The sequence below is a fragment of the Sparassis crispa genome (genome assembly GCF_003851025.1).
Source record: "Sparassis crispa DNA, contig_000014F, whole genome shotgun sequence".
Classification (NCBI taxonomy): Eukaryota; Fungi; Basidiomycota; class Agaricomycetes; order Polyporales; family Sparassidaceae; genus Sparassis; species Sparassis crispa.
This window is the reverse complement of record NW_020939761.1, coordinates 990,167-1,017,009: the sequence shown is the minus strand read 5'-3', so window position 1 is coordinate 1,017,009 and position 26,843 is coordinate 990,167. Positions and strand designations below refer to the sequence as shown.

The window sequence follows — 26,843 nt, the reverse complement described above, 5'->3', positions numbered from 1 at the left end:
ACCTAACCTAACCTAACCTAACCTAACCTAACCTAACCTAACCTAACCTAACCTAACCTAACCTAACCTAACCCTAACCTAACCTAACCTAACCTAACCTAACCTAACCCTAACCCTAACTAACTAACCTAACTCTGTATGTCGTCTATGGTATTCTGTATGCTGCCTACGGTAAGCCTCGGTATGTCGCTTACAAGTGTTTTTTGTATGCCGCCTAGAAATATTTGTATGCCATCTACGAGTATCGGTACGTCGCTTACAAAGTATCTTTTGTGTGCCGCTTAGAAATATTTGTATGCCATCTTACGAATATTTGTATGTGGTCTACGAACGTCGGTATGTGGTCTATAAGCGTTCGTATGCAATGTATAGTACTCTGTATGTGGCGTACGGTATTCTGTATGTGGCCTATAGTGGCTTATAGCATTCTGTATGCGGTCTATAGTGGTCTGTATGCGGTCTATAGCATTCTGTACGCGGTCTATAATGGTCTATAGTGGTCTGTATGCGATCTGTAGCATTCTGTATGCGGTCTAGAGTGGTCTGTAGTGCTCTGTATGCGGTCTATAGTGGTCTGTACGTGGTCTACGATGGTCTATAGTGATCTGTATGCGCTCTATAGTGGTCTGTATGCGCTCTATAGTGGTCTGTACGCGGTCTATAGTGGTCTGTATGTGGTCTATAATGGCCTATAATGGTCTGTATGTGGTCTATAGCATTCTGTATGCGGTCTAGAGTGGTCTGTATGCGATCTAGAGTGGTTTGTAGTGCTCTGTATGCGGTCTGTAGCATTCTGTATGCGGTCTACAGTTATCTGTATGCGGCCTACAGTCACCCCGGGTCACCTCCGACACCTCGGTCACCTGGTCACCCGGTCACCCGGTCACCTTCGACACCTCGAACACCTCGTCACCCGGTCACCCTCGACACCTCGAACACCTCGGGTGACTCTATAAAAGGAAGGTGACTTGCTATATATGGGTGTCACCCGACACCTGAAACGATACATCTGTTTTTCTGATAAGTACTGTAGGTTGAGCGGTCACCTCGACACCTCGACACCCCGGGTGACTCCAAAAAAGGAAGGTGACTTGCCATGTTTGTTCTGGTGAAAAGTATTATTTTATTTTTATAAATGCGTGATAAATGTGTGACATAATACATCGACACGAAAAGATAACGTTCCTCACCGAACCACTAACCGAAACACTAAACCTCACCTAATCCTCACTCTAATCCTCATCTAATCTGACTATAACCGAAACTATAACCGAAACACTAATACCTCTAATGTGGTGTGACTCTAATATAAACCTCTAACGGATACTCGAAATAACGTCGTCTGGTGCGTCCCTCGTAAATATTTGTATGTCGCTTAGAAATGTTCGTTTGCCGCTTAGAAGTATTTGTATGCCACTTACAAATGTCGGTATGTCCATGTCGCTTACGACGCTCTGTATGTCGTCAGTGGTAAGCGTTCGTATGTCGCTCACAAATATTTGTACGCCACTTAAAAATATTTGTATGCTGCTTAGAAATGTCGGTATGTCGGTTACGTCACTGTGTATGTCGTCTACTGTGCTCTGTATGTCGTCTATGGTATTCTGTATGCTGCCTACGGTAAGCCTCGGTATGTCGCTTACAAGTCTTTTTTGTATGCCGCCTAGAAATATTTGTATGTCGCTTAGAAATATTTGTATGCCATCTACGAGTATTGGTACGTCGCTTACAAGTATCTTTTGTGTGCCGCTTAGAAATATTTGTATGCTGCTTGGAAATCTTTGTATGCCGTCTTACGAATATTTGTATGTGGTCTACGAACGTCGGTATGTGGTCTATAAATGTTCGTATGCAATGTATAGTACTCTGTATGTGGCGTACGGTGTTCTGTATGTGGCCTACAGTGGCTTATAGCATTCTGTATGCGGTCTATAGTGGTCTGTATGCGGTCTATAGCATTCTGTACGCGGTCTATAATGGTCTATAGTGGTCTGTATGCGATCTGTAGCATTCTGTATGCGGTCTAGAGTGGTCTGTAGTGCTCTGTATGCGGTCTATAGTGGTCTGTACGTGGTCTACGATGGTCTATAGTGATCTGTATGCGCTCTCTAGTGGTCTGTATGCGCTCTATAGTGGTCTGTACGCGGTCTATAGTGGTCTGTATGCGGTCTATAATGGCCTATAATGGTCTGTATGTGGTCTATAGCATTCTGTATGCGGTCTAGAGTGGTCTGTATGCGATCTAGAGTGGTTTGTAGTGCTCTGTATGCGGTCTGTGGCATTCTGTATGCGGTCTAGAGTGGCCTACAGTACTCTGTATGTGGTCTACAGTTATCTGTATGCGGCCTACAGTCACCCCGGGTCACCTCCGACACCTCGGTCACCTGGTCACCCGGTCACCCGGTCACCTTCGACACCTCGAACACCTCGTCACCCGGTCACCCTCGACACCTCGAACACCTCGGGTGACTCCATAAAAGGAAGGTGACTTGCTATATATGGGTGTCACCCGACACCTGAAACGATACATCTGTTTTTCTGATAAGTACTGTAGGTTGAGCGGTCACCTCGACACCTCGACACCCCGGGTGACTCCAAAAAAGGAAGGTGACTTGCCATGTTTGTTCTGGTGAAAAGTATTATTTTATTTTTATAAATGCGTGATAAATGTGTGACATAATACATCGACACGAAAAGATAACGTTCCTCACCGAACCACTAACCGAAACACTAAACCTCACCTAATCCTCACTCTAATCCTCATCTAATCTGACTATAACCGAAACTATAACCGAAACACTAATACCTCTAATGTGGTGTGACTCTAATATAAACCTCTAACGGATACTCGAAATAACGTCGTCTGGTGCGTCCCTCGTAAATATTTGTATGTCGCTTAGAAATGTTCGTTTGCCGCTTAGAAGTATTTGTATGCCACTTACAAATGTCGGTATGTCCACGTCGCTTACGACGCTCTGTATGTCGCCAGTGGTAAGCGTTCGTATGTCGCTCACAAATATTTGTACACCACTTAAAAATATTCGTATGCTGCTTAAAAATGTCGGTATGTCGGTTACGTCACTGTGTATGTCGTCTACTGTGCTCTGTATGTCGTCTATGGTATTCTGTATGCTGCCTACGGTAAGCCTCGGTATGTCGCTTACAAGTGTTTTTTGTATGCCGCCTAGAAATATTTGTATGCCATCTACGAGTATCGGTACGTCGCTTACAAAGTATCTTTTGTGTGCCGCTTAGAAATATTTGTATGCCATCTTACGAATATTTGTATGTGGTCTACGAACGTCGGTATGTGGTCTATAAGCGTTCGTATGCAATGTATAGTACTCTGTATGTGGCGTACGGTATTCTGTATGTGGCCTATAGTGGCTTATAGCATTCTGTATGCGGTCTATAGTGGTCTGTATGCGGTCTATAGCATTCTGTACGCGGTCTATAATGGTCTATAGTGGTCTGTATGCGATCTGTAGCATTCTGTATGCGGTCTAGAGTGGTCTGTAGTGCTCTGTATGCGGTCTATAGTGGTCTGTACGTGGTCTACGATGGTCTATAGTGATCTGTATGCGCTCTATAGTGGTCTGTATGCGCTCTATAGTGGTCTGTACGCGGTCTATAGTGGTCTGTATGTGGTCTATAATGGCCTATAATGGTCTGTATGTGGTCTATAGCATTCTGTATGCGGTCTAGAGTGGTCTGTATGCGATCTAGAGTGGTTTGTAGTGCTCTGTATGCGGTCTGTAGCATTCTGTATGCGGTCTACAGTTATCTGTATGCGGCCTACAGTCACCCCGGGTCACCTCCGACACCTCGGTCACCTGGTCACCCGGTCACCCGGTCACCTTCGACACCTCGAACACCTCGTCACCCGGTCACCCTCGACACCTCGAACACCTCGGGTGACTCTATAAAAGGAAGGTGACTTGCTATATATGGGTGTCACCCGACACCTGAAACGATACATCTGTTTTTCTGATAAGTACTGTAGGTTGAGCGGTCACCTCGACACCTCGACACCCCGGGTGACTCCAAAAAAGGAAGGTGACTTGCCATGTTTGTTCTGGTGAAAAGTATTATTTTATTTTTATAAATGCGTGATAAATGTGTGACATAATACATCGACACGAAAAGATAACGTTCCTCACCGAACCACTAACCGAAACACTAAACCTCACCTAATCCTCACTCTAATCCTCATCTAATCTGACTATAACCGAAACTATAACCGAAACACTAATACCTCTAATGTGGTGTGACTCTAATATAAACCTCTAACGGATACTCGAAATAACGTCGTCTGGTGCGTCCCTCGTAAATATTTGTATGTCGCTTAGAAATGTTCGTTTGCCGCTTAGAAGTATTTGTATGCCACTTACAAATGTCGGTATGTCCATGTCGCTTACGACGCTCTGTATGTCGTCAGTGGTAAGCGTTCGTATGTCGCTCACAAATATTTGTACGCCACTTAAAAATATTTGTATGCTGCTTAGAAATGTCGGTATGTCGGTTACGTCACTGTGTATGTCGTCTACTGTGCTCTGTATGTCGTCTATGGTATTCTGTATGCTGCCTACGGTAAGCCTCGGTATGTCGCTTACAAGTCTTTTTTGTATGCCGCCTAGAAATATTTGTATGTCGCTTAGAAATATTTGTATGCCATCTACGAGTATTGGTACGTCGCTTACAAGTATCTTTTGTGTGCCGCTTAGAAATATTTGTATGCTGCTTGGAAATCTTTGTATGCCGTCTTACGAATATTTGTATGTGGTCTACGAACGTCGGTATGTGGTCTATAAATGTTCGTATGCAATGTATAGTACTCTGTATGTGGCGTACGGTGTTCTGTATGTGGCCTACAGTGGCTTATAGCATTCTGTATGCGGTCTATAGTGGTCTGTATGCGGTCTATAGCATTCTGTACGCGGTCTATAATGGTCTATAGTGGTCTGTATGCGATCTGTAGCATTCTGTATGCGGTCTAGAGTGGTCTGTAGTGCTCTGTATGCGGTCTATAGTGGTCTGTACGTGGTCTACGATGGTCTATAGTGATCTGTATGCGCTCTCTAGTGGTCTGTATGCGCTCTATAGTGGTCTGTACGCGGTCTATAGTGGTCTGTATGCGGTCTATAATGGCCTATAATGGTCTGTATGTGGTCTATAGCATTCTGTATGCGGTCTAGAGTGGTCTGTATGCGATCTAGAGTGGTTTGTAGTGCTCTGTATGCGGTCTGTGGCATTCTGTATGCGGTCTAGAGTGGCCTACAGTACTCTGTATGTGGTCTACAGTTATCTGTATGCGGCCTACAGTCACCCCGGGTCACCTCCGACACCTCGGTCACCTGGTCACCCGGTCACCCGGTCACCTTCGACACCTCGAACACCTCGTCACCCGGTCACCCTCGACACCTCGAACACCTCGGGTGACTCCATAAAAGGAAGGTGACTTGCTATATATGGGTGTCACCCGACACCTGAAACGATACATCTGTTTTTCTGATAAGTACTGTAGGTTGAGCGGTCACCTCGACACCTCGACACCCCGGGTGACTCCAAAAAAGGAAGGTGACTTGCCATGTTTGTTCTGGTGAAAAGTATTATTTTATTTTTATAAATGCGTGATAAATGTGTGACATAATACATCGACACGAAAAGATAACGTTCCTCACCGAACCACTAACCGAAACACTAAACCTCACCTAATCCTCACTCTAATCCTCATCTAATCTGACTATAACCGAAACTATAACCGAAACACTAATACCTCTAATGTGGTGTGACTCTAATATAAACCTCTAACGGATACTCGAAATAACGTCGTCTGGTGCGTCCCTCGTAAATATTTGTATGTCGCTTAGAAATGTTCGTTTGCCGCTTAGAAGTATTTGTATGCCACTTACAAATGTCGGTATGTCCACGTCGCTTACGACGCTCTGTATGTCGCCAGTGGTAAGCGTTCGTATGTCGCTCACAAATATTTGTACACCACTTAAAAATATTCGTATGCTGCTTAAAAATGTCGGTATGTCGGTTACGTCACTGTGTATGTCGTCTACTGTGCTCTGTATGTCGTCTATGGTATTCTGTATGCTGCCTACGGTAAGCCTCGGTATGTCGCTTACAAGTGTTTTTTGTATGCCGCCTAGAAATATTTGTATGCCATCTACGAGTATCGGTACGTCGCTTACAAAGTATCTTTTGTGTGCCGCTTAGAAATATTTGTATGCCATCTTACGAATATTTGTATGTGGTCTACGAACGTCGGTATGTGGTCTATAAGCGTTCGTATGCAATGTATAGTACTCTGTATGTGGCGTACGGTATTCTGTATGTGGCCTATAGTGGCTTATAGCATTCTGTATGCGGTCTATAGTGGTCTGTATGCGGTCTATAGCATTCTGTACGCGGTCTATAATGGTCTATAGTGGTCTGTATGCGATCTGTAGCATTCTGTATGCGGTCTAGAGTGGTCTGTAGTGCTCTGTATGCGGTCTATAGTGGTCTGTACGTGGTCTACGATGGTCTATAGTGATCTGTATGCGCTCTATAGTGGTCTGTATGCGCTCTATAGTGGTCTGTACGCGGTCTATAGTGGTCTGTATGTGGTCTATAATGGCCTATAATGGTCTGTATGTGGTCTATAGCATTCTGTATGCGGTCTAGAGTGGTCTGTATGCGATCTAGAGTGGTTTGTAGTGCTCTGTATGCGGTCTGTAGCATTCTGTATGCGGTCTACAGTTATCTGTATGCGGCCTACAGTCACCCCGGGTCACCTCCGACACCTCGGTCACCTGGTCACCCGGTCACCCGGTCACCTTCGACACCTCGAACACCTCGTCACCCGGTCACCCTCGACACCTCGAACACCTCGGGTGACTCTATAAAAGGAAGGTGACTTGCTATATATGGGTGTCACCCGACACCTGAAACGATACATCTGTTTTTCTGATAAGTACTGTAGGTTCCACTCAGTACTGACAGTTCATGCACCTCGAACGGCCGTCCAGGACGGCCACTCGTGGCCAGCGTGGTTTACCTCCTGTGCCACCTGGCCTATGCAGCCAGTGGAGCCTCTCCGTGCATGGCCGTCCACGACGGCCACGCAGGTCAGAGGCCCCTCACCAGCGCTAATGATGATGCACGTGCCCTACGGCACTGTCCATAGGGTTCGGCAATGGCCTTCTTCCTAAAGCGGACATGTACCCCTAGCCCTCGGCTCAGCGAACCCCCATCCTAGGGTTGGGGCCCCCCGCCCTCTGCGACCCTACGGCCGGCCTAGGGGGCCTCATAACCCTAAAGTGGAAAGAGCTCCTCCAGGACATTCCAATGACCATCCTCCAGCCACTGTAACACATGGCCAGGACAATGGACTTCCAGGGCCACATCGACATACCACTCGCCTAACTCCATATTCTCGGTGTCATAATCTCTGAGAAGATCATTCAAAGACTCCTCCCGGTCAAATTCGAATGTTCCATTGTGCACGGTGGCATCCTTTGTTCCACGACATTCATGGACGAAAAAGGCGCCCTTGAGATCCCGATCTTGATCGCATCTTCGGATAACCTCCCTTCCAAACTCCTGAATGTAGTGTCCAGGCACATCCACAGAGTGGTGATGCAGCTGTCCTTGCCTATCCTGAGCCTGCGAAAAAGCTTGCTCGTAGCTGACAGGCCAATGAGAGACATTGGCTGGCAGGATTTCATTGATCGTGGGACGAATGACCTTATTGTATAAGTTTTTAAGGGCCGGCTGGGGTACGCGTCCTAGACCACCAGATACGTAGAGCCGCGGGAAAAACAATCTGGTCTGACTGCGATTGGCCAGCTTCCCAAATAATATGTTAGGGATCTTGTGTAGCTGGACGGAACGTTGACCCTATGATCTGGATTAGCATAGTGCGGACTGCGACCAAAACCACTCACCTCCGTGGTCTGTATCTTCACAGCCATGTGAACACTGGTGGTGAGTGTTTCTCTGAATGAGGGGATTGGAAACACCGCCAGCTGTGATATGTAGGGTAATGATCGGGAAATACCCAACAGGGAATCATAGTCTCGACGAATGGTGTATTCATCCGATGGGGGGGCAGCAAAGCCCTGGCGAGCATTGACGAACACGCGCCATTCCGAGTGGTTGACATGTTCTCGACCAGCCAACATGAATGTTACAAAGTTCCAGACTCTGTATTCATCGTCTTCATCTGCCAAGATTGCTTTGGCACGGTTGACAAATTGATCTAAAGTTCTCTGCGAGGTCGGGAGCAGCTCGTCGGGATAAGGAGGCATTTTGGCGATGTGGGATGGGGGCATTCCTCGACCTGTTTATATGCAGGCGGCTTCCGGCTAGTGAATGCAAAACTAGTTTCATGGCGATGGTGACGCCGATCATCAAAACTTTTAGCACGGCGGATGTTGGCTTTTCCGGCTACTGCGCACTACCGGAGGAGACTGGCCGTCGCCGACGGCCGCGGGGGGTCTGTGCTCCGGGCGCTTGAGAGGCTGAGTCATGTGGCACAGAACGTTCACCTGGCGGATGCAGGTGGCCGTCCACGACGGCCACTGGTGGTGTAGCCTTTCGCGGCGCCCCCTCGCCGCGCTGGAACAGCTAGCTGAGCACCCGCGCGACCGTCCCCGACGGCCATACCTCTGGGCCCAACGCATTGACCAGTGACCAGTTGGTTGGCAGGACACGCGCGGCCGTCCACGACGGCCAAAGCTGGTGTGGGCAGTAGCTCAAATGCGATGTAACTATTTTTCTACGGAAAGAGTTGGGAATCTCTTACTTCCGAAGCAGCATATAGTATCAGGTGGTTGCAATGCTTTAAGGATGGGTAGGGTGCTGATTGACTGTCGTAGAAACTTGAGCAATAATTCTGGTTATGGTTCGTGCAATTGTATCTCAATTTCAGCCGGGCACTGCATATAATAGTCATCTTATTCGTAAAATTCATAACGCTGTTGTCAAAAAATACATGCGGCGCGACGAGAGGAGACGACAAGGCAGACGACGAAACCCGAAGACGCGCACAACCCTTCTCACTTCCCGCCTTTACGCGGCTTGCCCCTTTTATCCTTAGGCAATTGGTCGAAGGTTGTGGGCTGCTCGTTTTTGCGAGCCTGCTTCACGACTTCGGCTGCGGTTCTCCGCGTGCTCCCTCGAGTGACGCGTCGGGGAGGCTCAGGCGCCGGCGCCGGCGGCTCGTCGAATTCTTTGATGGAGTCTTCATCCGCCAGTGAACCTATAAGGAATGAGATAATGAATGAAGTGAGCGATGAGACTTACTGAGTTCGGAAGGCGGCTGAATGGAGTCCCGCTGCGAGAGGTCCGGGGTCTCAGGCAGGTTGACGTTGTGGCCGAGCTCGAGGGAATTCAACGAAGGGGAAGTGGGAGGCGGAGGAGACGGTGCGATGAGAGTATCGTCGACGTTCATAGGAGCCTCCGTGGTGGACGCTTCCTCCGGCTGAGCCGATCTCTTCGCCGCCGGCTTGGGTACCTCCTCTTCCATGCTCTTGCGGTCCTTACGCTTCGTGCCCGCATGGACCACCTCCTCAGTCGCGGTTGGCTGAGCAGCCTTGCGCCTGTTCTGGTACGTCACCTTGGGAGTCTTCGAGGGGACAGGGGCGGCTCCGGAAGCGCCAGGAGTTGGTTCGTCGTCCTCTTCCTCGGAAGAGCTGGGAACGACCGCTGAGCTCTTCGCCGCTTGTGCCTTCTTCCGTGGCTTGCGCTTCCCTTGGGGCGGACCCTCCAGCACCTCGACGTCGGCGTCGCTGACGTCCGCCTGCTTTTGCGAAGGCTTGGGTTTAGGCACCTTGGTCTTCGGCGGCGCCCTGGGCTTCGGCTGCGCCTTGGGCTTCGGCTTGGGTGCCTTGGGCTTCGGCTTGGGTGCCTTCGACGAGCCATCCTCGTCGGGTTCCGACGGATCCTCGGTGTCCTCGTCGGAGTCATCGTCTCCGGACCCGGCGTCGTCGTCGCTGCCCACAGCAAAGACCTTTTCTGCGGGAGGGTTAGCCACAATTCGTATTGAAATCAAGTCACTTACTGATCGCCGTACTCGCCCCGGTGAAGCCTTGGTGCATCACCGCCTTGTTGAACGCGATGTTGTTCAGGAAGACGTCTGGCGTCTTCGCCGCAATAATCCTGTAGACGAGGACCGGCTTTGCCTGCGGGGGCCGATGAACCCTACCGATAAGCTGCTCGTCCTCCTGCGCCGACCACAGAGTATCCTGGTGCGCGTCCGTTAGTTAAATAAGCAATCTGAACGATGCAACGACGTACCACGACGATCAGATGGTTGGCGCACGCGATGTTCATGCCCGCCAGCCCGACGCCGGACATGATCATGACGCGCGGTCCGTCTCGATCCGCCGCCTTAAACTCCTTCAGGCTGACTTGCCTCTGCGCGAGAGTGGTGTCTCCGTCGTACGTGACATACTTGATGCCGTAGAGGTCCAACACCTGCCGAACTGTGAGTAAGACATGAAAATGGGGGATTAGGTACTCACCGCCCCAATCAACGGCAAGTGGCTGGGGAAGTTGATGTATACGACGATCTTGTCGGGGCTCCCGGCGACCGGATGAAACTCCACGTGGTCAGGGTGGTTCCCAAGCCCAGGGCCAGTGACCGCCAGCGGTGCAGCGCCGTCGGTCTCGAGATGGTGCTGCAGGACCTCGACCAACGTCTCCAGCTTTTTGGAGGGCTTGTTGCGCCAGTCCTCCAAGGTGTTGGGGAGTTCGTACTCGAACTCGTGGTTGCACCCCGGATGGGTGAGCGCACGGCGGATGTTGAGGTAGAACGACTGAAAGAAAATTTTATTAGCATCGTGACACGATGGCCTTGCACGGCCGTCGTCGACGGCCGCGCGTGTATGGAACACCAAAAATTTGGTCAATCCGCGCAAAAGGGCGTGGCATCCTGCGCGGCCGTCGCCGACGGCCACTCTGTGCACCGAGTCCAAAAGTGGAACCTCGCGCAAGGAGCGCTCCCTCCCTGCGCGGCCGTCGCCGACGGCCACAGCGCGCATGGAAATCCACAGCTGCCAAGCCTGGAGCAGCGGCGCCTTCCCGCGGGCTGGAGGAGGCGTGCACAGGGCGGCCGTCGTCGACGGCCGCGCACAATACTCGATGCGAAGAGAAAGATAGTGCTCACCTTCCCCGACGTGTACTTTGCCTGCTTCGCCACCACCCCATCCTCGATCATCTGCTTCGCGATGTCGTCGAGATTGTCCAGCTCGTACTGGTGCAGATCGACGACGAGAGGGAGATGGATATACGGGGGCAGCCCGGAAATGGGTTGTCCCTCGTTGTCGACCGACGCCTGCGTCCGGCGGATGACGGCGCCCTGGAAGCCGTGGCGGATCACCTCGATCCACTGGACAATCTTCTCCCGTTCTTCGCTCTCGTTGATCGTCGCGGCCGCCTTCCCCTTGCCGTGGACGATGTTGAGGATGTGGGTATCTTCCCCCGACGCCTTCAGCACTTTGCGATCCCGTCGTGCCGCCGCCCGAATCTCTCGCTCCATCAGCAACGCGTTGTCGTCGTTCTCGATTGCGAAGGCCAGGAGCTTCAAGAGACGGCCCATGTTCCACAGGTCCTGTAAAGTCATCAGCAGCTGTGAGCGGGTACTGCCTATTCGAGTACTCACCGTCGGGCGCGTCATAACCGGAGTCGCCGTCAGCACGATCCCCATCGCACTAATCTCCATCAGGAACCGTGCCGCGATGTAGGTCCAGTTGAGCGTCCGGATTTCGTGCCCTTCGTCGAGGATGAAAACTCCCCATTTCGTCGCGAACAAGGTCAAGGCGCCGTGGGTGGCGAAGCGGAAGTGCTGCACCGGCACATCCCACCGCGGCGTATTGATCGTCAGAGTCGCCCTGGCGTCGTCCTGCAGCGCCTGTGTCCACGTCAAATGAAAGCCCAACTGACCAGAAAATTGTACTCACCGTGACCGACGCCAGCACAATTCTGTGGCTGGGATCGTGCAGCGACTTCGCGTACACTTCCTGCCACCAGTTCTCCCGCGACTTGAGCTTGTTTAGGTACAGCACGACGTCGAAGTCGCGCTTCAGCAGGTACCGCTTGATCTCGGCCTCCCATTGGGGGATGAGATTGGCGGGCACGGCTATGAGGGACGGTCGCGCGTCGAAGTTCCCGTCGAGCTGCTCGTTCGAGCGCATCTGGCGCTTTCCTGTGCTCAAGTCAGCGCGTGGCCGTCCCCGACGGCCACAGTGCAGTGCTCACCTGCAAGCCCGGGGAACCGTCCGTGCTGCGTGTAATATTCGCGGTACCACTGCCGCAATGCAATGACACCGACCGCTTGCATGGTCTTCCCGACGCCTACAGAATCCATCAGTAACACCGGCTCACCGTTGATCATCTTCAACATCATTTTGAGCATGCCGACGAGTTGGTGCCAGCGCGGCTCCAGGTCCTCGAGGTCCTCCGGCGCCAGCTTGTCGAACTCCTCGCTCCACGGGTCAACGAGCCCCTCCTTCGACTGCTTCTTGCTGAATCCGGGGATCCCCTCCTTCGGAATCCCGAGGGCCTCTAGCAGCTCCTCCCTCGTCATTGTCTTAAATTCTTCGACGCCGTCCTCCCACTCGACTTCGACATCGGGCCCGTCTGGCACCTCGGGCGCGACGCCCTCTTCGTCGTCATTGGGCCCGCATGCCGCGAGCACCTCCTTCAGCTCGTTCTGCATAACGAGGATCTCCGCCGCGGTCGACAATGAGTCGAGCGCCTTGAGCATCGCTCGCGGGAGTGCTGTTATGCCAAGTCAGTTCTGCTGTCGTGCCTGCACGGCGGAGCACTCACTGCGGGCGCGGGTCTTGTCCCCGCGTTCTTTCTTCAGCGCCTCCTGCATCGCCTGCAGCGTCGCCTTCCGCGCCGCCAACTCCGCCACCAGCGCCTCGTCGCCGCCGTACCGCTCCAACTTCGCCATGAGCGTCTTGATGTGGCCGAGGAACAAGCGGAGGTCCTTCTTCGTCGGCGTCTTCTCCGACATCTCTGCGCAGCGTCAGTCTCAACTATGTCCGCAGGTCCGCCACATACCTTTCCACAGCCTGTCTACTTCGGCCCGCTTCTTCTTCATCGCCGTCTGGTCCCGCTTCACCACCTTCCTCCACCTCTCCCAGCAATGGATCAGCAGCACGCTGATGAACTCGTTCGGTCCCTTCTTCGGCATCCGGTTCTCATACAACCCTTCTGGCCCGAGCACTCTGTATATCGTCACCTCATAAAACGCCCACAACACGGCGTCGGTGGCGGACGGCAGCTTTGCATATGTGAGTACTTTTCCGCGCCAGTTCAATCCATACACTCACCGTGCTCGTCTTCATCGCCCGCATTACCGTCAACGGGTCGCGGTTCGCCTCTATCAATATCTCATCCACCCTCGCGTTCACCTTGCACGTACGATACGTATCCGCCACCCATTGGATCCAGGCGTTGCGCCCCTTGCTGTACTCGTCCGTCTGCCTCTTCATGAAGTCGAACTTGTTCTTCGCTTTCGTGTTAAAATACTTTTCCACGAACGCCCTCACCGCCAACACCATGTTCGCGTCCCATCCCTCGGGCGGGTTCTCCTCGGCTTCCGGTGACCACGGCGGGTGATCGGTGCGCACCAGCGTCGCCCAAGTCGGCCAAGACCACAGGTCCTTTTCGGCGGCGTGCAGATCGAGCAGAGCTCCGGGTAGTATAACAGTAGGCATAGTGAAACTGACTTGTTCGACGAAGGGGGTTGGAACAATGCCAAAACTACCCACTCGACTGATCTTATGTACCGTCGAAACAGTTTCTCGTCTAACGCGTCTCGCGATATCTGATCCCACGAGGCAGGTCATCTGGCCATCACCGACGGCCGCATGTGGTACAGCTCCTATACCATGAGGTCGACGTGTTGCAGCATGTACGTACACGGATGGTCGTCCCGGACGGCCGCCCCTGCTCCTCCTCGCTCTGCCATGAGGCATGCGTGCTGCAACGTGCGTGTACAGGCATGGCCGTCGCCGACGGCCGCGCGTGGAGGGCTCCCTTTACCCCGCCTCGTGTGGGAGGGGTGGCTTCCTCGTGGCCTAATTATTATTATGCCTCCGTCCCGTCACCATATCCGGTCGCTGATCCGCTTATCCACCTCGATCAGAAGATCCGATCTCGATCGATATCCCTGAAGAACACTTCTCATATTCCTTCACCTCGGTGCAGAACATCCACTTGTTCGCCGCTTCTCGGGACTGCGTCCCGGCGGCTCACAAGTGGATGTTTGAGGATGAAGGAATATGATCCAAACTTGCATTCTGTCCCTCCATCCTTATATGCGCACACACTGATCATCTCTTGGCTCACACCTCTTTTTTCTTTTTTTGTTTTGCGCACAAGCATATTTGGTGAGACAGGTTCCGCACACTGCAACGAAAATGGCCGTCTACGACGGCCACTCATGGCCAGCGTGCTTCGCCCCTCCCGCGCCACCTCGCCTGTGCAGTCATATGTGCCTCTCCGCGCACGGTCGTCCGCGACGGCCGCGCAGGTCAAAGGCCCCTCAGCCAGCGCTAGTGATGGCGCACGTGCCCTACGGTAGGGTGCAGCAACAGTCCCCTTCCCAAAGCGGACACCTGTTCCTGGCCTCAGGTTCAACTCAGACCTGGCACCCCATGCAACTCGAACGGTCGTCTACGACGGCCACTCATGGCCAGCGTGCTTCGCCCCCCCCCACGCCACCTCGCCTGTGCAGCCACCTGTGCCTCTCCGCGCACGGTCGTCCGCGACGGCCGCGCAGGTCAGAGGCCCCTCACCAGCGCTAGTGATGGCGCACGTGCCCTACGGCACGGTCCGTAGGGTTCGGCAACGGCCTCCTTCCCAAAGGGGACGCGTACCCCTAGCGTCCGCTCGGGGAACCCCCACCCTAGGGTTGGGGTTGCCCGCCCTCAGCGACCCTACGGTCGTCCTAGGAGGCCTCATAACCATACCATTTCGCGTTAGTAAGAATAGCAACCCGGCGCAGCAAGCAAAGTGTTGGAGACGGGTGTGAGCAAGACGATGAGTAGCTAGGGCCGCGCAGTGACGCGCAACGACGAGAGAGCGAGTGCCAGGATCCCACTGAGGCCGCCGCTCGTTCTGAGCAAGCTGCAGGCGTCGGGAGTTTCCTAATAGGGGGAGAAGATCCAGATCTCACTAGTAGGTGGCGTCAATCGGCACAGCGAGCTCGCGTTTTACATAACCATGCCACCGATAAGTATTGATTTCTCCCATTTTCCTCGGCGCCTTCAGCCCATTGCGTGCTGTCGGCCCTAGGTACAGCCTTACTCGCCCTCGGGTGTGCGCTAAAAACTCGCAGACATCTCGAATCCCAGCGTTGTGGTCTTCCTCGGCACCCCTAACAGGTGCCCTACGGTAATTATTCTCTTTGGCACTCCCCAGTCTTTCTGCCGCTGTGGCTCTGCGAGCTTCGCCAGACCCCCGCAACGTTCTGCGTACCATGATCACGCATCGCTTTTCCGACCCCGACGACCCCCTATCGCGCGCTATCGCCCCTCCTGCGAACGAGACCGCAGAGGAATGCACCGAGCGTCTAGCACGCGAGGCGCACGCGCAGCACGTAAGCGATGAAATCGACGAGGAGCTGCTCCGGGATCATCTAGTGTTCAAGAAGAACAAAGGGATGTTCAAGCTCCTGCTGCTCGGCCAGAGCGAGAGTGGTGTGTACTCCATACTGCTGGCATACGCACCATGACTCACCCGGGTGCTCGCAGGCAAGTCCACCACCCTCAAAAGTGAGTGAACCAGCTTTATTCTCGAGCACACGCCACTGACTGCGCGCACACAGACCTCCAGTTAACGTTCGCCCCACAGGCCTGGCAGGTGGAACGCACGTCCTGGCGCGCAGTCATCCAGCTCAACCTTGTCCGCTCCGTCAACGCGATCCTCGACGTGCTCGCTGAGGAGATGGCCCCACCTGCGCGTGGCACTGGCCCGTACGGCCAGACATTGCCGACGACCCCGTACACGTCCCTACCCTTTTCCTCAGTCTCCCGCCCTTTGTCACAGACGCAGCAGACACCACCGCAGTTCACGCCAATGCACGCGCTGCTGAAACTCCGACTCGCGCCCCTCCGCCGCGTCGAGGCGGACCTGAAGCAGCTACTCGGTGCTGCGACGGGGGAAGTGCCAGGCAGTCCCGCGTCGACGATCGTGAGCCTGTCGCAGTCCATCCCGAACTCGCCCGTAGTCCTCGTGAAGGCTGAATCGGCCGACGCGCCGCAGCAGGCAGACGTTTTTGTACGCTCTCACCGCTCGTGGCGGGACGCGCTACAGGAGCAGTGTAAGGACAAGTCGCGGTCGCCGCCTGGTGGGAATAGGAGGGAGCAGAACCGGAGCGGGGACATGAAGCGTGCACGGGAGATGTTGGATGACGCCACTGAGATTCTTGCGGGGTGCCGTGAGGATATGCGGATGTTGTGGGACGACTCGGTCGTGCGCGCCATGCTGCGGAGAAGAAGGCTGAAGTTGGAGGAGACACCCGGATTGTGAGTCTTTCAAGCTTTTGAGTTTTCCACCTGCGTTGCGAGGTCTCTACCCCCTTTTGCCCTTCCGCCAAACTGAGACCACTTGCTCCTTTGCAATATTACTTGGATGTGATGAGTGGAGCACCGACGCTGCAAGTCAGGTTCTGCAGACGAGTAGCGGTTTCGTTTGGGATATGGGCTTGAATTGCTTCAAGTAATGACTTACGTTGTGCCATGACTTTGACAGAATATGTCAATGTCACCGATTCATCTCGTTACGTGACAACTGTACCTTTCCTTCTTTCCGATGTTTTCGGACATCAGACCTTTGCACCTCTCGCGACCGAGAGAAATCCTAACATCGAGAATGCTGAGCTGACCAATTACCACAGTTTCCTGGATGACATCGACCGCATCTCACAACGCGGATACCAGCCCTCGGATGACGACGTGCTACGCGCCCGCTTGCGCACCGTCGGCGTGCAAGAGTACAGCCTCGTATTCGAGGATGGTGAGTCCCTTATTTATGCAACTTCTCCTTTGTAACTCCCCCAATCTGTGCTCAACTGGGATTTTTGGGACACGGATGATGCTGACTTGCTCAGCTCCGCTTGCAACAGCCGCAATTGACACGGGCGGCCTCGTCTCGAAAGAGTGGATAATTTACGACGTAGGCGGCACACGAACGTCGGTACGCCGCCTTTCACTCGCGATCATCCGCCACACGCTGACTTTCTCCATTCATGCTCTTACTCAATGACGTTATGAGTGCAGCGCGCCGCGTGGGTCCCGTACTTCGAGGACGCGAACGCGATCATCTTCCTCGCGCCGATCTCGTGTTTCGACGAGCTTCTCGCCGAAGACCGGAGTGTGAACCGGCTCGAGGACTCCTTCGCACTCTGGAAATCCGTCGTTGGCAGCAAGCTCCTCGCACGCAGTGTCATCATCCGTGCGTTCGCTTTGAAGTCTCTATTTTTTCCAACAGCACACTGATTATCCTACCATTCCTTTCCACAGTGTTCTTGAACAAGTATGATTTGCTCCAGGCGAAGCTCGGCAATGGTGTCAAAGTCAACAAGTCCATGCCGAGCTTTGGGGACAGGCAGAACACCGCCCCTGTTGTCGCAAAATGTATGAACAATTGTGCAGTCTAGCCGCTCGACACTGAGTGCTGAATGTCGATCTATATCCTCAGATTTGTATCAGAAGTTTCGCGAGCAGTACTTGCAGCTTTCCCCCGAGCCACGCACGTTCTACGGGTACCTCACCTCGGTTGTAGTGCGTCCCATCTTTATGTATGAGGTGACTCGCTGCTCACCTTCGTGTAGGACGCAAAGGCTACAGCGTCCACGCTAGCTTCCGTGCGCGATGGTATATTCCGGCAGCATCTCAAAGAGGCGGATTTGGTATGATGAGCCGTCTAGCATACGACTCCGACTTGTATATGCTTCATGTTCCAGCACAGATCGATAACATTGTACAATCTAGACTTCTGCGCATAGAGTAATCTACAGTAAATGTTCCTGTTCTTCGATGTTTGTTCTCAGTACCATAACCACCGGCAGGTGACCTACCTACATGCTCCTTCACCTTGCTGTATAGCAGCATAGAATACATCATCTGCAAATCCAGCCGTGCTGTTCATATGTAGAGCTATATGTACAATTTCAGTGATTATATGGAAACACAGTATTATAACGGCCGCCAGCCCTCGCCTACGGGCCACTTCAAGTTATCCCTCTCGACCCCCAGAAGGTCTTTCCTCGCGTTCTGGCCTTTCTCCATCCTCCGCCTCCGTAAGCGCTCCTCCCATGCATGCCCCTCCGGCTCCTCCGGGCCCGTATCAACATCCAAGTCCTGGTCCACACTGCTCTCATCGGTACCCAAGCCCACGTCGCCGTCTCCGCCGCTCTCCCCGGTGTCAGTGCTGACGAGCCGCTCCTCACTTCGCTGCATCATCCACCGTGGCCCGTTCTGGTGCTGCACGAACCCGCGACGGGTGAGCCCCGCCTCCGCCTTGTACCGCGCGTTCTCGAGGTGCGGCTGTGCGCGCTGATGCAGTCCCACGAGCGTCTTCTGCAGGCTAGCCATCGGCGACCCCTCCGACATCGCGTCCCGTTCCTGCCGCGGCCGTCCCGCGAGCGAGGACGACATCGAGAGGTGGCGCGAGAGCCCTCGTTGGCCCTGACTGTAGCTATGCGTCGGCGGCGCAGAGGGGAGCGTGCTCGGAAACGACGCATGCATGGGCGACGGGACGGGAGATGTCAGCTCCAGCGCAGTTGGCGACGGGCTGAGCTGTACGCTCTCGGGCCGCCGTCTTAGTGGCGGAAGCACCGGAGGCGGCGATGACGAGCGCACGCTCTTCGACCGGAGCGTACGCAGCGAGGGCGCCGAATTGGGCGAGCCCGGAGAGTCGGGTGATGGTGGGACCATATCGCCTTGCCCTGCCAGTATCGGCTTGAGGTCGGGGTGCATTGGTGGCGGCTCGTTCGGCAGATCGACGAACGCGCGCGGCGGTGTGCGTGAGGGAGACCGTGCACCCACGCTTTTGCTAAGAGGGCCCAAAGAGCGTTGGTACGCCACGTCCCGTGCTCGGAACGGCGAGCTCGACACCGTCGCGTGCGCCACCTGTTCAAAGGATCGCGCGGTGGCCGTCGACGACGCCGGCGGGCTGACCCTCGGGCGAGGCGGCAACGTCGGCCGTTTCTCGCGCTCGCGGGAGCTGACCGACGGAGATTTGGATGAGCCCGACCCGGCCAGGTCCTTCATCGGACTGATACTGCGCGTGCGCCGCGACGTGGGCACGCTACTCTTCAGCACCTCCAGAACCCGCTCCTTCTCGAGCCGCTCCTCCGCCTTCTTCAGACTCTGCGCCACCCGCCCCGCCTGCAGCGACTGCTGGATCAGCGTGTTCGTCGGGGGACCACCGTATCCGTGGTGAGTGGTATTCCGCGGCTGGGGAACGACGAGGGAAGAGTGTCGTGGTGGAGGCGCCGGAGCCGCGGGCTTGCGCGGCGGAAGAGGCGGCGTCCTAACTTCAAGCGACTGGCGCGTGGGAAGAGGTAGCGTCCGGACCTCCAGCGACGCGCGACCAGGTGCGGAAGGGCGCCGCGCCAGAAATGGATTCGTGCTTGGCTTAGGAGGCACTGGCGGAACCACGTCGGGAAGCGACGCTGGAGATGAGGTTCGGGATTTCTCGACCGTAGGCGTGAAGAATGGATTGACATCTGGCGCTGGCGGGTCAAACACCACTGGCTGCGATGGAGGTGGGTGTACTGGTTCCGCCGGTGACGAAGGGAAATCCGGGTGGGCTGCGTATGACCAGTTAGATACTGACGTAAATGTAAGGCGCACAGAAGAAATAAATGAGCAGTTGTCAAATATTAAACTTGCATATACTTTCACGATAGGGATACAATTGACGCCACGACCCAACGGCGTAAAACGAGGCCAGTGCACATTGCAGTGATAAGCTCTTGGACCAGCAAGAAATACCTCGACATCTCACGAGTTCGAGCACTGCAGGAAGTCGTGCATAATTATATGCGACTCGTTTGCCGTGGAACAGCACGTCTTGTGCGTTAGCTTGATTGAAGGCCCGGAAACTGGCTCAACACGACACGCCAGGGCAGCAGGCAGCGCCCTGCCCATACAATGCAGCTACGACGTTGTTCGCCGCATTGAAACAACACCACTACCAGCACGTAGCGATACGTGTGGGCATTGGGGAGCACATACGCGCATCACACAAGTGACAGATCGTTTGCTGGGCCGCAGTCCGCTACACCTAGCCAACGTGTCACTTGGAAACGCCGATTGTGCAGCCTTCGAACCACAGGAATACATGGAGGCCACCACAGTAACGATAGTAAACTCACCCTGGACGAAGACAAGTGAGGAGTCAACCTGCTTTCCGTGCAACACGTGCGTGATTAGCCTGAGCACGGCGAAAAACTGGCCGCCATTGATTGCGTCGGTTTGACCGAGATTGGGACAGAACAGACGCAGAACCTGGAAGGGGAAATGCCACAACTAGTGAGGACGGGCGTCAAGTACGATGAGGTTCTGAGACGTACCGAGTCGACAACGGGAGGCGCAATGGTGGTGTAGCGACCTCTGAGCCACGCACGGGCTTCGCGCACGCCAATTTTAAGGCCCTCGTAGTAGGCATCGTCGTGCACGGTGAGAGAATCTGGGTCTGCTTCGGCGAGGTCGCGCAGCGAGGCGATGTAAAGCGGATATTCTGAGTCGTTGAGCGCGGACACATGCAGGATAAGCGGACGCATTCTGCGTCTTGTGCGTGGAGTCTGATGAACAGAAAAAATACAGTCGAGACGGTGAGAACGATGATGAGGGAGCAAACAGAGGAGTGCAGGTCGATGACAGGCAGCACAGCACGCGCCTGTCATCGTGCCCGCGTAAGCGCACCAGCCTTTCTTGGCTTTCTCCTAGCCTCTTTCCAAGGGTTTCCGAGAAAACACAGAAAAACCTAAAACATATCCTCACATGTCACTGCGATGATCCCTTTTTTTTCAACTTTTGTTGTCGAAACCATCGTGTTGTTGAAACCATCGCCTTCCTATTGATATGTCGATTTCTCGTCGAAGCTCATGAAGATGGCTCAGTGTGCTCAGCGGACGATGAACATATTATCTCCATCGTTACAGGAACAGTACGCATGAAGATAATTGGACAGAACATAATTTCCAGTCACACCGGTAGGTATATTGCGTACTCTCCAACGAACTCACTACGAGGAGACACTGGTAAGCCGAACCTGTCAGAAATTACTGCGCAGCGAAGATACTCTATAATTGCTTCGGATCCCATGCAAGACTTCTCTGACCTCGACATCTTCCATGGTTATGCACAGATCACGGCTAATCCCATCGGTTTTTCCTTTCCTGTGTCAGAGGTAGGTGTTCTTTTACTCCATAGTGAAGATTCTCTATGATTGCTACCTTCTCTAGCTTCGGCATCTACCATGGTTCTGCACAGCTCACGGATAATCTCATGGGTAGTTTTGTTCAGGCGTCTATCGAGGTATGTTTTATTTTGTTCGCTCAAGGCCGAGGCGTGACTTCCTCAGAACCACGCTGTGCGACGTGTAACATGGAGGGGAACTGCCATGTCTGCATCTGCCTACCATGACTTCCACCGTACAGTTGCATGTTCCGATCTGTCTTCGCGTTTGTCTAACGTCGTCCCAGTGTGAGATCGCGGTCTGCGCACGTTACGGAATTCTCGATTTAATTACCCCAGTGTCTTCGAACCGTGCCCAGACAAGCGCCGAAACTGCCAGGACATGCGCCTGGACACGTGCAGGTCCACCCCTCTCCCCTGCGCTAGCTATGGAGATGCAAGATTGCTCAAGCCCACCACTAGTTCCTCAGTTCGCATATCGTGTCCCACTCTTTCCCCGAGGTATTCTCTATGCCTGGAGCTTACGTACGGTCTCAACCGCGCCGTCGTACAGAGACACGACTACCTTTCCCATGCGAAGGCGAGCCACGGCCGGACGCAGAGTTCTGGTTTGCGGACGGGAACATTGTTCTCATCATGGACTGCACCGCCTTTCGAGTACACCAGAGCGTGCTCTCTCGACACTCCGACATCTTCCGCGACCTCTTCACTATCCCGCAGCCTGCTGACACAGAGACCATGTTCGGCTGTCCCGTTGTCCAAATATACGATCCCCTTTCGGATATACGCCTCTTGCTACGTGTCTTGTACGATGGTGGCAGGTGTGCCTCCATCATTCCCCTGTTCTTGTCCCCGGGATATGCTGACGCAAATGAAGGCATTGTTTAGAGCACAAGCCGGAGCTCGAGTTCGCGATCGTGGACGTCCTGGTCAGACTCGGACACAAATACCAGGTGGAGGACCTCCGCGCGGACGGCCTGGCGCGGATAAAGCGGGTCTTCACCGACAACTTCGATATGTGGGATTCCCACTCGCGGTCGGGGAAAATGGGCACGGAGCTTCTGCGCCTCACACGCCTGGACGCCATGTCCGCGGTGAACCTAGCGCGCATCGCTAATGCTCCGTCCCTGCTGCCGGTCGCCCTCTATTATTGTTGCCAGCTGGATATTTATGAACTCTGCAGGGGTGTGCCTCGCGCGGATGGCACGACGGAACGGTTGTCCTCAGAGGACATGGATCGGTGCATCGACGGAATGTCCACCCTGGCGCAGAAATGCGCCAGCGGAGCGCCGCTAAAATTGGCATGGAAGTACGCCAGGTGTACGAGCTACGGACGATGCGTGGAGATCAAGCGTGAGCTCCTGGTGAAGCTCCAGGGTGCCGAAAAGCGGTTCGACGCTCTCGCTCCGATGGATGACGATATTGACTGGCTATGCGCGACCTATGGGCTGTGCGAGGAATGTAAGCAGGTTATGAAGACGAAACACCTGAAGTATCGACGTCGGGTCTTCAAAGAGCTTCCGTCCTACTTTGGCCTCGTCGAATGGGCACAGCTTCGAGCTGCGGAGGCTGCGAGCAGAGGTGGGATCTTTCTGCCTAAATAGTTTTGTATTGACATCGTTTCTAGTGACGGACGATTCTCGTTGTAATTTCCGAACCAAGTAGGCACGAAGTCTCACTGTTCGTCGCAAAATGGCCCTACCAATGACGTTAATACCAAGTCAGCATCAGTGTTCGGCCGCACAACCGCCTGCGATCCATACCCCTGAAGAATCGTACTTGATGTCTGTTCGGAAGTCTGGCGAATCTTCTGCATTCGAAAACAGGTTGACTCTGAGTTACTAATGCCATAATGTCGGCTGCATGGTTGCGAATGCATCGTTCTCAGGAGACGAAGTTGTAACGTTTTATAGGGCATGTTCTACTTTCCCAGCCACTGGCAATCCCTTCGTCTTATACTTTGAGTAGAATATTAATGACATGATGCAGTGTTTGTGCTTCTCGGTGAGACGCGACACGTGTTCCAAAGCCGTTCAAACTTCAAATCCACGCTCCTGCGCCATTCGCGCCGCACACCTCTTTCACCCTCTTTTTAGTGTTTTCAAGAGCGAGCAAGCGTGTGGGAAGTTCCGGGAACATTAAATTTCCACGACAGCGATGTCGGAGTACTGTAGCCCAGCTCCTTTGACGAAAACGTCGTCCTCTTTACGCGGTGCACCACTTTTCGCGTCCACTGACTCTATCCGGCATTCCCAGGTCGACAGGCTGTGGGAGTCCTTCTGATGTCGAATAGTGTCGTTTGTTTTTGATGTTCTTCCCAACGATCTTTGCTCCAGACATGAACTGCAAGATAGTTGGCTCCTATCCATCCAAGTGCTGCGACGGCCGCCATATATATGCACCAGAGAAGGCTTTGTTTAATATAGACAAATTCACTGGACGAACTCCCGGTAGTCGTATTGCAAAACTATTTGCGTCCTTCAGTACGACTACATGGATTTCGGCTTGGCCGCGAGAGCCTCAAGAACATAGCGCTAACGTGCACAATATTCGGGGATATATGAGTCGTAACCCTAAGGTAAAGGATGGAACATACTATGCCGCTGTTAAGGAGTATTATGGGAGACATTGCCGGGTCGGCCGGATTTTAGACGCGATCCAACATCCGTGAGTTGTTCCTCTTCTCTCGTTTGGCTATCCGTCAGTAATTGTCTGTGCAGCAGCTCAAGCATAGCGAGAACTTTCGTGAGATCGGTCTCCAGCTTTTTTTCCGCGTTTACTCCCCAAGTCAGACATTTCAAGTACGAAGCTCGTCGGTACAGAAAAGGTCTCTTCCCCAATGTCGACTTGAAACCATACTTCTGATCAATGGAAAATGGCACATCCCAATCCCTGAGATCCGTCTATTCGCTAACTTCCGTACTCTCGTCTGGCGGGTAAGCGGTCTCCAAGTCTACCGTCACGCAGCTCTGCTTCCTAGCACAGGCTTGACGCGCTTCGAGATCGCGCTCTGCTGTGGGACGGCGCCAGAATTGGATGCACCGAACCTGCCGACTATGTTCCTGTCTCACAGGACCCGATGAGATGCTTCCTAACCATCTCAGAAGCAAGACCAACTCATGAAGATCTATATAGAAATTACGCCGCTTCGAGATTTCATTTCTGGTCCAGTTATCCCGTCTTGAGGTGGTAACGGCTCTGTCTGGAATCCCGTTGTTGATTTCTGCATGCGCAGTGTCAATACACCTCAGGACTTCAAGCCCAGATTTGCTTGCTTGGAGATTCTCACGCTTCTCAAGGTCGATAAGCTCGATGATATGTCACTTTGTGATTTTGGTGAATGTGAAATTGGAATCGACTTCGAGAAGTTCGTCATAATGATATCCGCTCCGGTTGCAAACTTGCTAACGGAGCATCGCCAAATTCTCTCCAGGATCCCATGGCCTCGAGCTATTCGCCTTCACTGCAGAGCGCATTCCGCCCACAAGCTCGGACATCTCCATGTCAGTTGGCCGCTTAACAATCCGTCCAAGGTTGGTGGGTCCTTCTTCACCAGGCTCAGCGGAGCTTGCGAAGATCTCCATTTGTTACATTACCGATGGAACGAGCGCGTGCCGCTCATTATGTTTTCTTCTTTGACAGCACGCTGCGAGAAGTTGAGCGTGACCATAATGGACTTCGAGGCGAGCGAAGCTGATCTAAAAAGGTGATCGCGTCGCGGGTGCTACCAGAATAATGCGGTTACTGGTGTGAATTGGTGGAGCGCGTGGATGTGCGCCGACGCACAAAATACCGTCCTGCTTGAGGACGCGTCCATGTCTTGTTTGTGAAATCGCACGTCGATCTTCATAATCGTGTTCATGCTCGTTTGTTCTATTTTAACGCCCGCGGGTTGGGTTTCTTCCTACCGGAGAACGGCCATCCACATCATTCCGTCAGTGACTGGGAATGCCAGGCTGCTCAGGGTGCATCTTAACGACGGGGACTTCCGCTTTGTAGCAGTTCGAACGTCCGCCTTAGATACAGTTACCAGCAGCGCGGGTAGTATTTATCTCCGTGTCCCACAGGTATACATTCGGGCTCGACAACATTCCGATTTTCGTGAAGTTCTGTGCCACTGGATCCTGCGTGCAGTCTCCGAGGAAGAGCGTGCTGATCCGTCCGCGGGGGCTTCGCGCTTGTCAAATTTCAGCTCCTGCTGAGACGTGGGCGAAGCATGCGAAAAAGAACGCCTGTGGAAGAACCACGACCTCTCGACGCAGAGCGCTTCCCTGCGGAGGTCACTCCGCCAAACTCCTCGCACTCACGCACGCATCTCGTACGACAGATGCAAGAGGACATGCGCGTTGGCGGACTGGATCTCCGCATCCAATATGTTCGTCGTGGAGACTTAGGTTAGGGTTCTGTGGTTGCTGTTGCCGAAGTGACTCCAAGTTGAGAGCCATAATGCAGTGACTTCGATTAGTATGTAAGACCGCTCGGAGTCGCTACATGCCCCTGTAACTGGTATCACCGTGAAGCTCTTCCACCGTGTCTTGCCGTGCTAGCCGCGCTCGAGTGGCAATTCTCGCTGTACCGTATGCTATAGGTGGAAATGACGCTCTGGCTGGTCCCAAGTGCGTATTTGATTTTTTGAAGGCGGACTTTTCGCACGAACGTTAAGGTATTCACAAGACGTTGATGGCGGCCCGATGTACGCCACGCACTTCTTGGAAATAGATGAAGAAGGTGTCTTGATTGCAAATATCTTCCGAATTTTCATGGTCTGAAGGCCCGCAACGCCCTACGTGGATGCAACAAACGTTACGGTGTACCACGGAAAAGCCGTGAGGGCAAACCCATTTTTCATCGTGACACAGGGTATCATCGCCGCAGTGGGCGGGGACCATTGAGCGAATTGTCCGCGGTTGCTAATTATTTTGGACTTGATCGTTTGCTCTTTGTACGTGTAAATCGATGCACCGCTGAAAAAGATGACAGTGGCCCATAAATCAATCCGATTGTCGTGCCGATGGCTTTGCATTGAATTTGCAGCGCCGCAGACACGAGGGCGAACGGGAGCACTTCGTGTACTGACGCAGGAGTGTCTAGGTCTGTAACGGGTGCCAAAAAAATATCCACGTATACAAATTGTGACCGTGGACATTAGATGCTGGATTTACTCGTCAAAACTGCGGCGCTCACCTTCTGGCAATTTCAGTGATTGTATTTGCATGTTTTCTGGGAGCATTTGCCGAAACGCGCAAAGTCCTGAGCTCGACAAAGATGAGTTTCTGATTTCTGGTGAGACACTGCAAAAGTAAAGCTACATATGACAATGTATGAAATCGCAGGCCTGGTCCCTGTTATTTGTTTCTGAATTTCTTACCCAGAGAGATCATCGATCAAGATTGTGCGGGGGCAGAA

General features: G+C 53.4%; 6 protein-coding genes across 6 annotated transcripts; 3 read left to right on the top strand and 3 right to left on the bottom strand.

The window, feature by feature from the left end:
- Positions 1-138: 138 nt before the first annotated feature.
- On the top strand, positions 139-6,907 carry SCP_1503470 (hypothetical protein; the record flags this gene model as incomplete). Its single annotated transcript, XM_027764451.1, has 3 exons — positions 139-171; positions 3,189-3,217; positions 6,772-6,907. The coding sequence occupies 3 exons, from the start codon at positions 139-141 to the stop codon at positions 6,905-6,907; spliced, it is 198 nt and encodes a 65-aa protein (XP_027620252.1).
- A 398-nt stretch (positions 6,908-7,305) lies between these two features.
- Positions 7,306-8,174, bottom strand: SCP_1503460 (hypothetical protein; the record flags this gene model as incomplete). The annotated part of the gene is made up of 2 exons (XM_027764450.1): positions 7,306-7,890; positions 7,938-8,174. 2 exons carry the CDS (start codon positions 8,172-8,174, stop codon positions 7,306-7,308), a joined length of 822 nt encoding a protein of 273 aa, XP_027620251.1.
- An 876-nt stretch (positions 8,175-9,050) lies between these two features.
- SCP_1503450 (hypothetical protein) lies at positions 9,051-13,721 on the bottom strand (the record flags this gene model as incomplete). The annotated part of the gene is made up of 12 exons (XM_027764449.1): positions 9,051-9,253; positions 9,298-10,008; positions 10,055-10,238; positions 10,291-10,470; positions 10,518-10,811; positions 11,162-11,605; positions 11,657-11,905; positions 11,955-12,199; positions 12,253-12,774; positions 12,826-13,017; positions 13,063-13,285; positions 13,335-13,721. The coding sequence occupies 12 exons, from the start codon at positions 13,719-13,721 to the stop codon at positions 9,051-9,053; spliced, it is 3,834 nt and encodes a 1,277-aa protein (XP_027620250.1).
- Positions 13,722-15,487: 1,766 nt separating this feature from the next.
- SCP_1503440 (G-alpha-domain-containing protein) lies at positions 15,488-17,926 on the top strand (the record flags this gene model as incomplete). Its single annotated transcript, XM_027764448.1, has 9 exons — positions 15,488-15,707; positions 15,762-15,782; positions 15,836-16,535; positions 16,907-17,025; positions 17,120-17,205; positions 17,289-17,463; positions 17,532-17,645; positions 17,710-17,792; positions 17,843-17,926. The coding sequence occupies 9 exons, from the start codon at positions 15,488-15,490 to the stop codon at positions 17,924-17,926; spliced, it is 1,602 nt and encodes a 533-aa protein (XP_027620249.1).
- A 280-nt stretch (positions 17,927-18,206) lies between these two features.
- SCP_1503430 (hypothetical protein) lies at positions 18,207-20,800 on the bottom strand (the record flags this gene model as incomplete). The annotated part of the gene is made up of 3 exons (XM_027764447.1): positions 18,207-19,825; positions 20,393-20,525; positions 20,591-20,800. 3 exons carry the CDS (start codon positions 20,798-20,800, stop codon positions 18,207-18,209), a joined length of 1,962 nt encoding a protein of 653 aa, XP_027620248.1.
- Positions 20,801-21,947: 1,147 nt separating this feature from the next.
- Positions 21,948-23,102, top strand: SCP_1503420 (hypothetical protein; the record flags this gene model as incomplete). The annotated part of the gene is made up of 3 exons (XM_027764446.1): positions 21,948-22,258; positions 22,315-23,018; positions 23,065-23,102. The coding sequence occupies 3 exons, from the start codon at positions 21,948-21,950 to the stop codon at positions 23,100-23,102; spliced, it is 1,053 nt and encodes a 350-aa protein (XP_027620247.1).
- Positions 23,103-26,843: the final 3,741 nt, after the last annotated feature.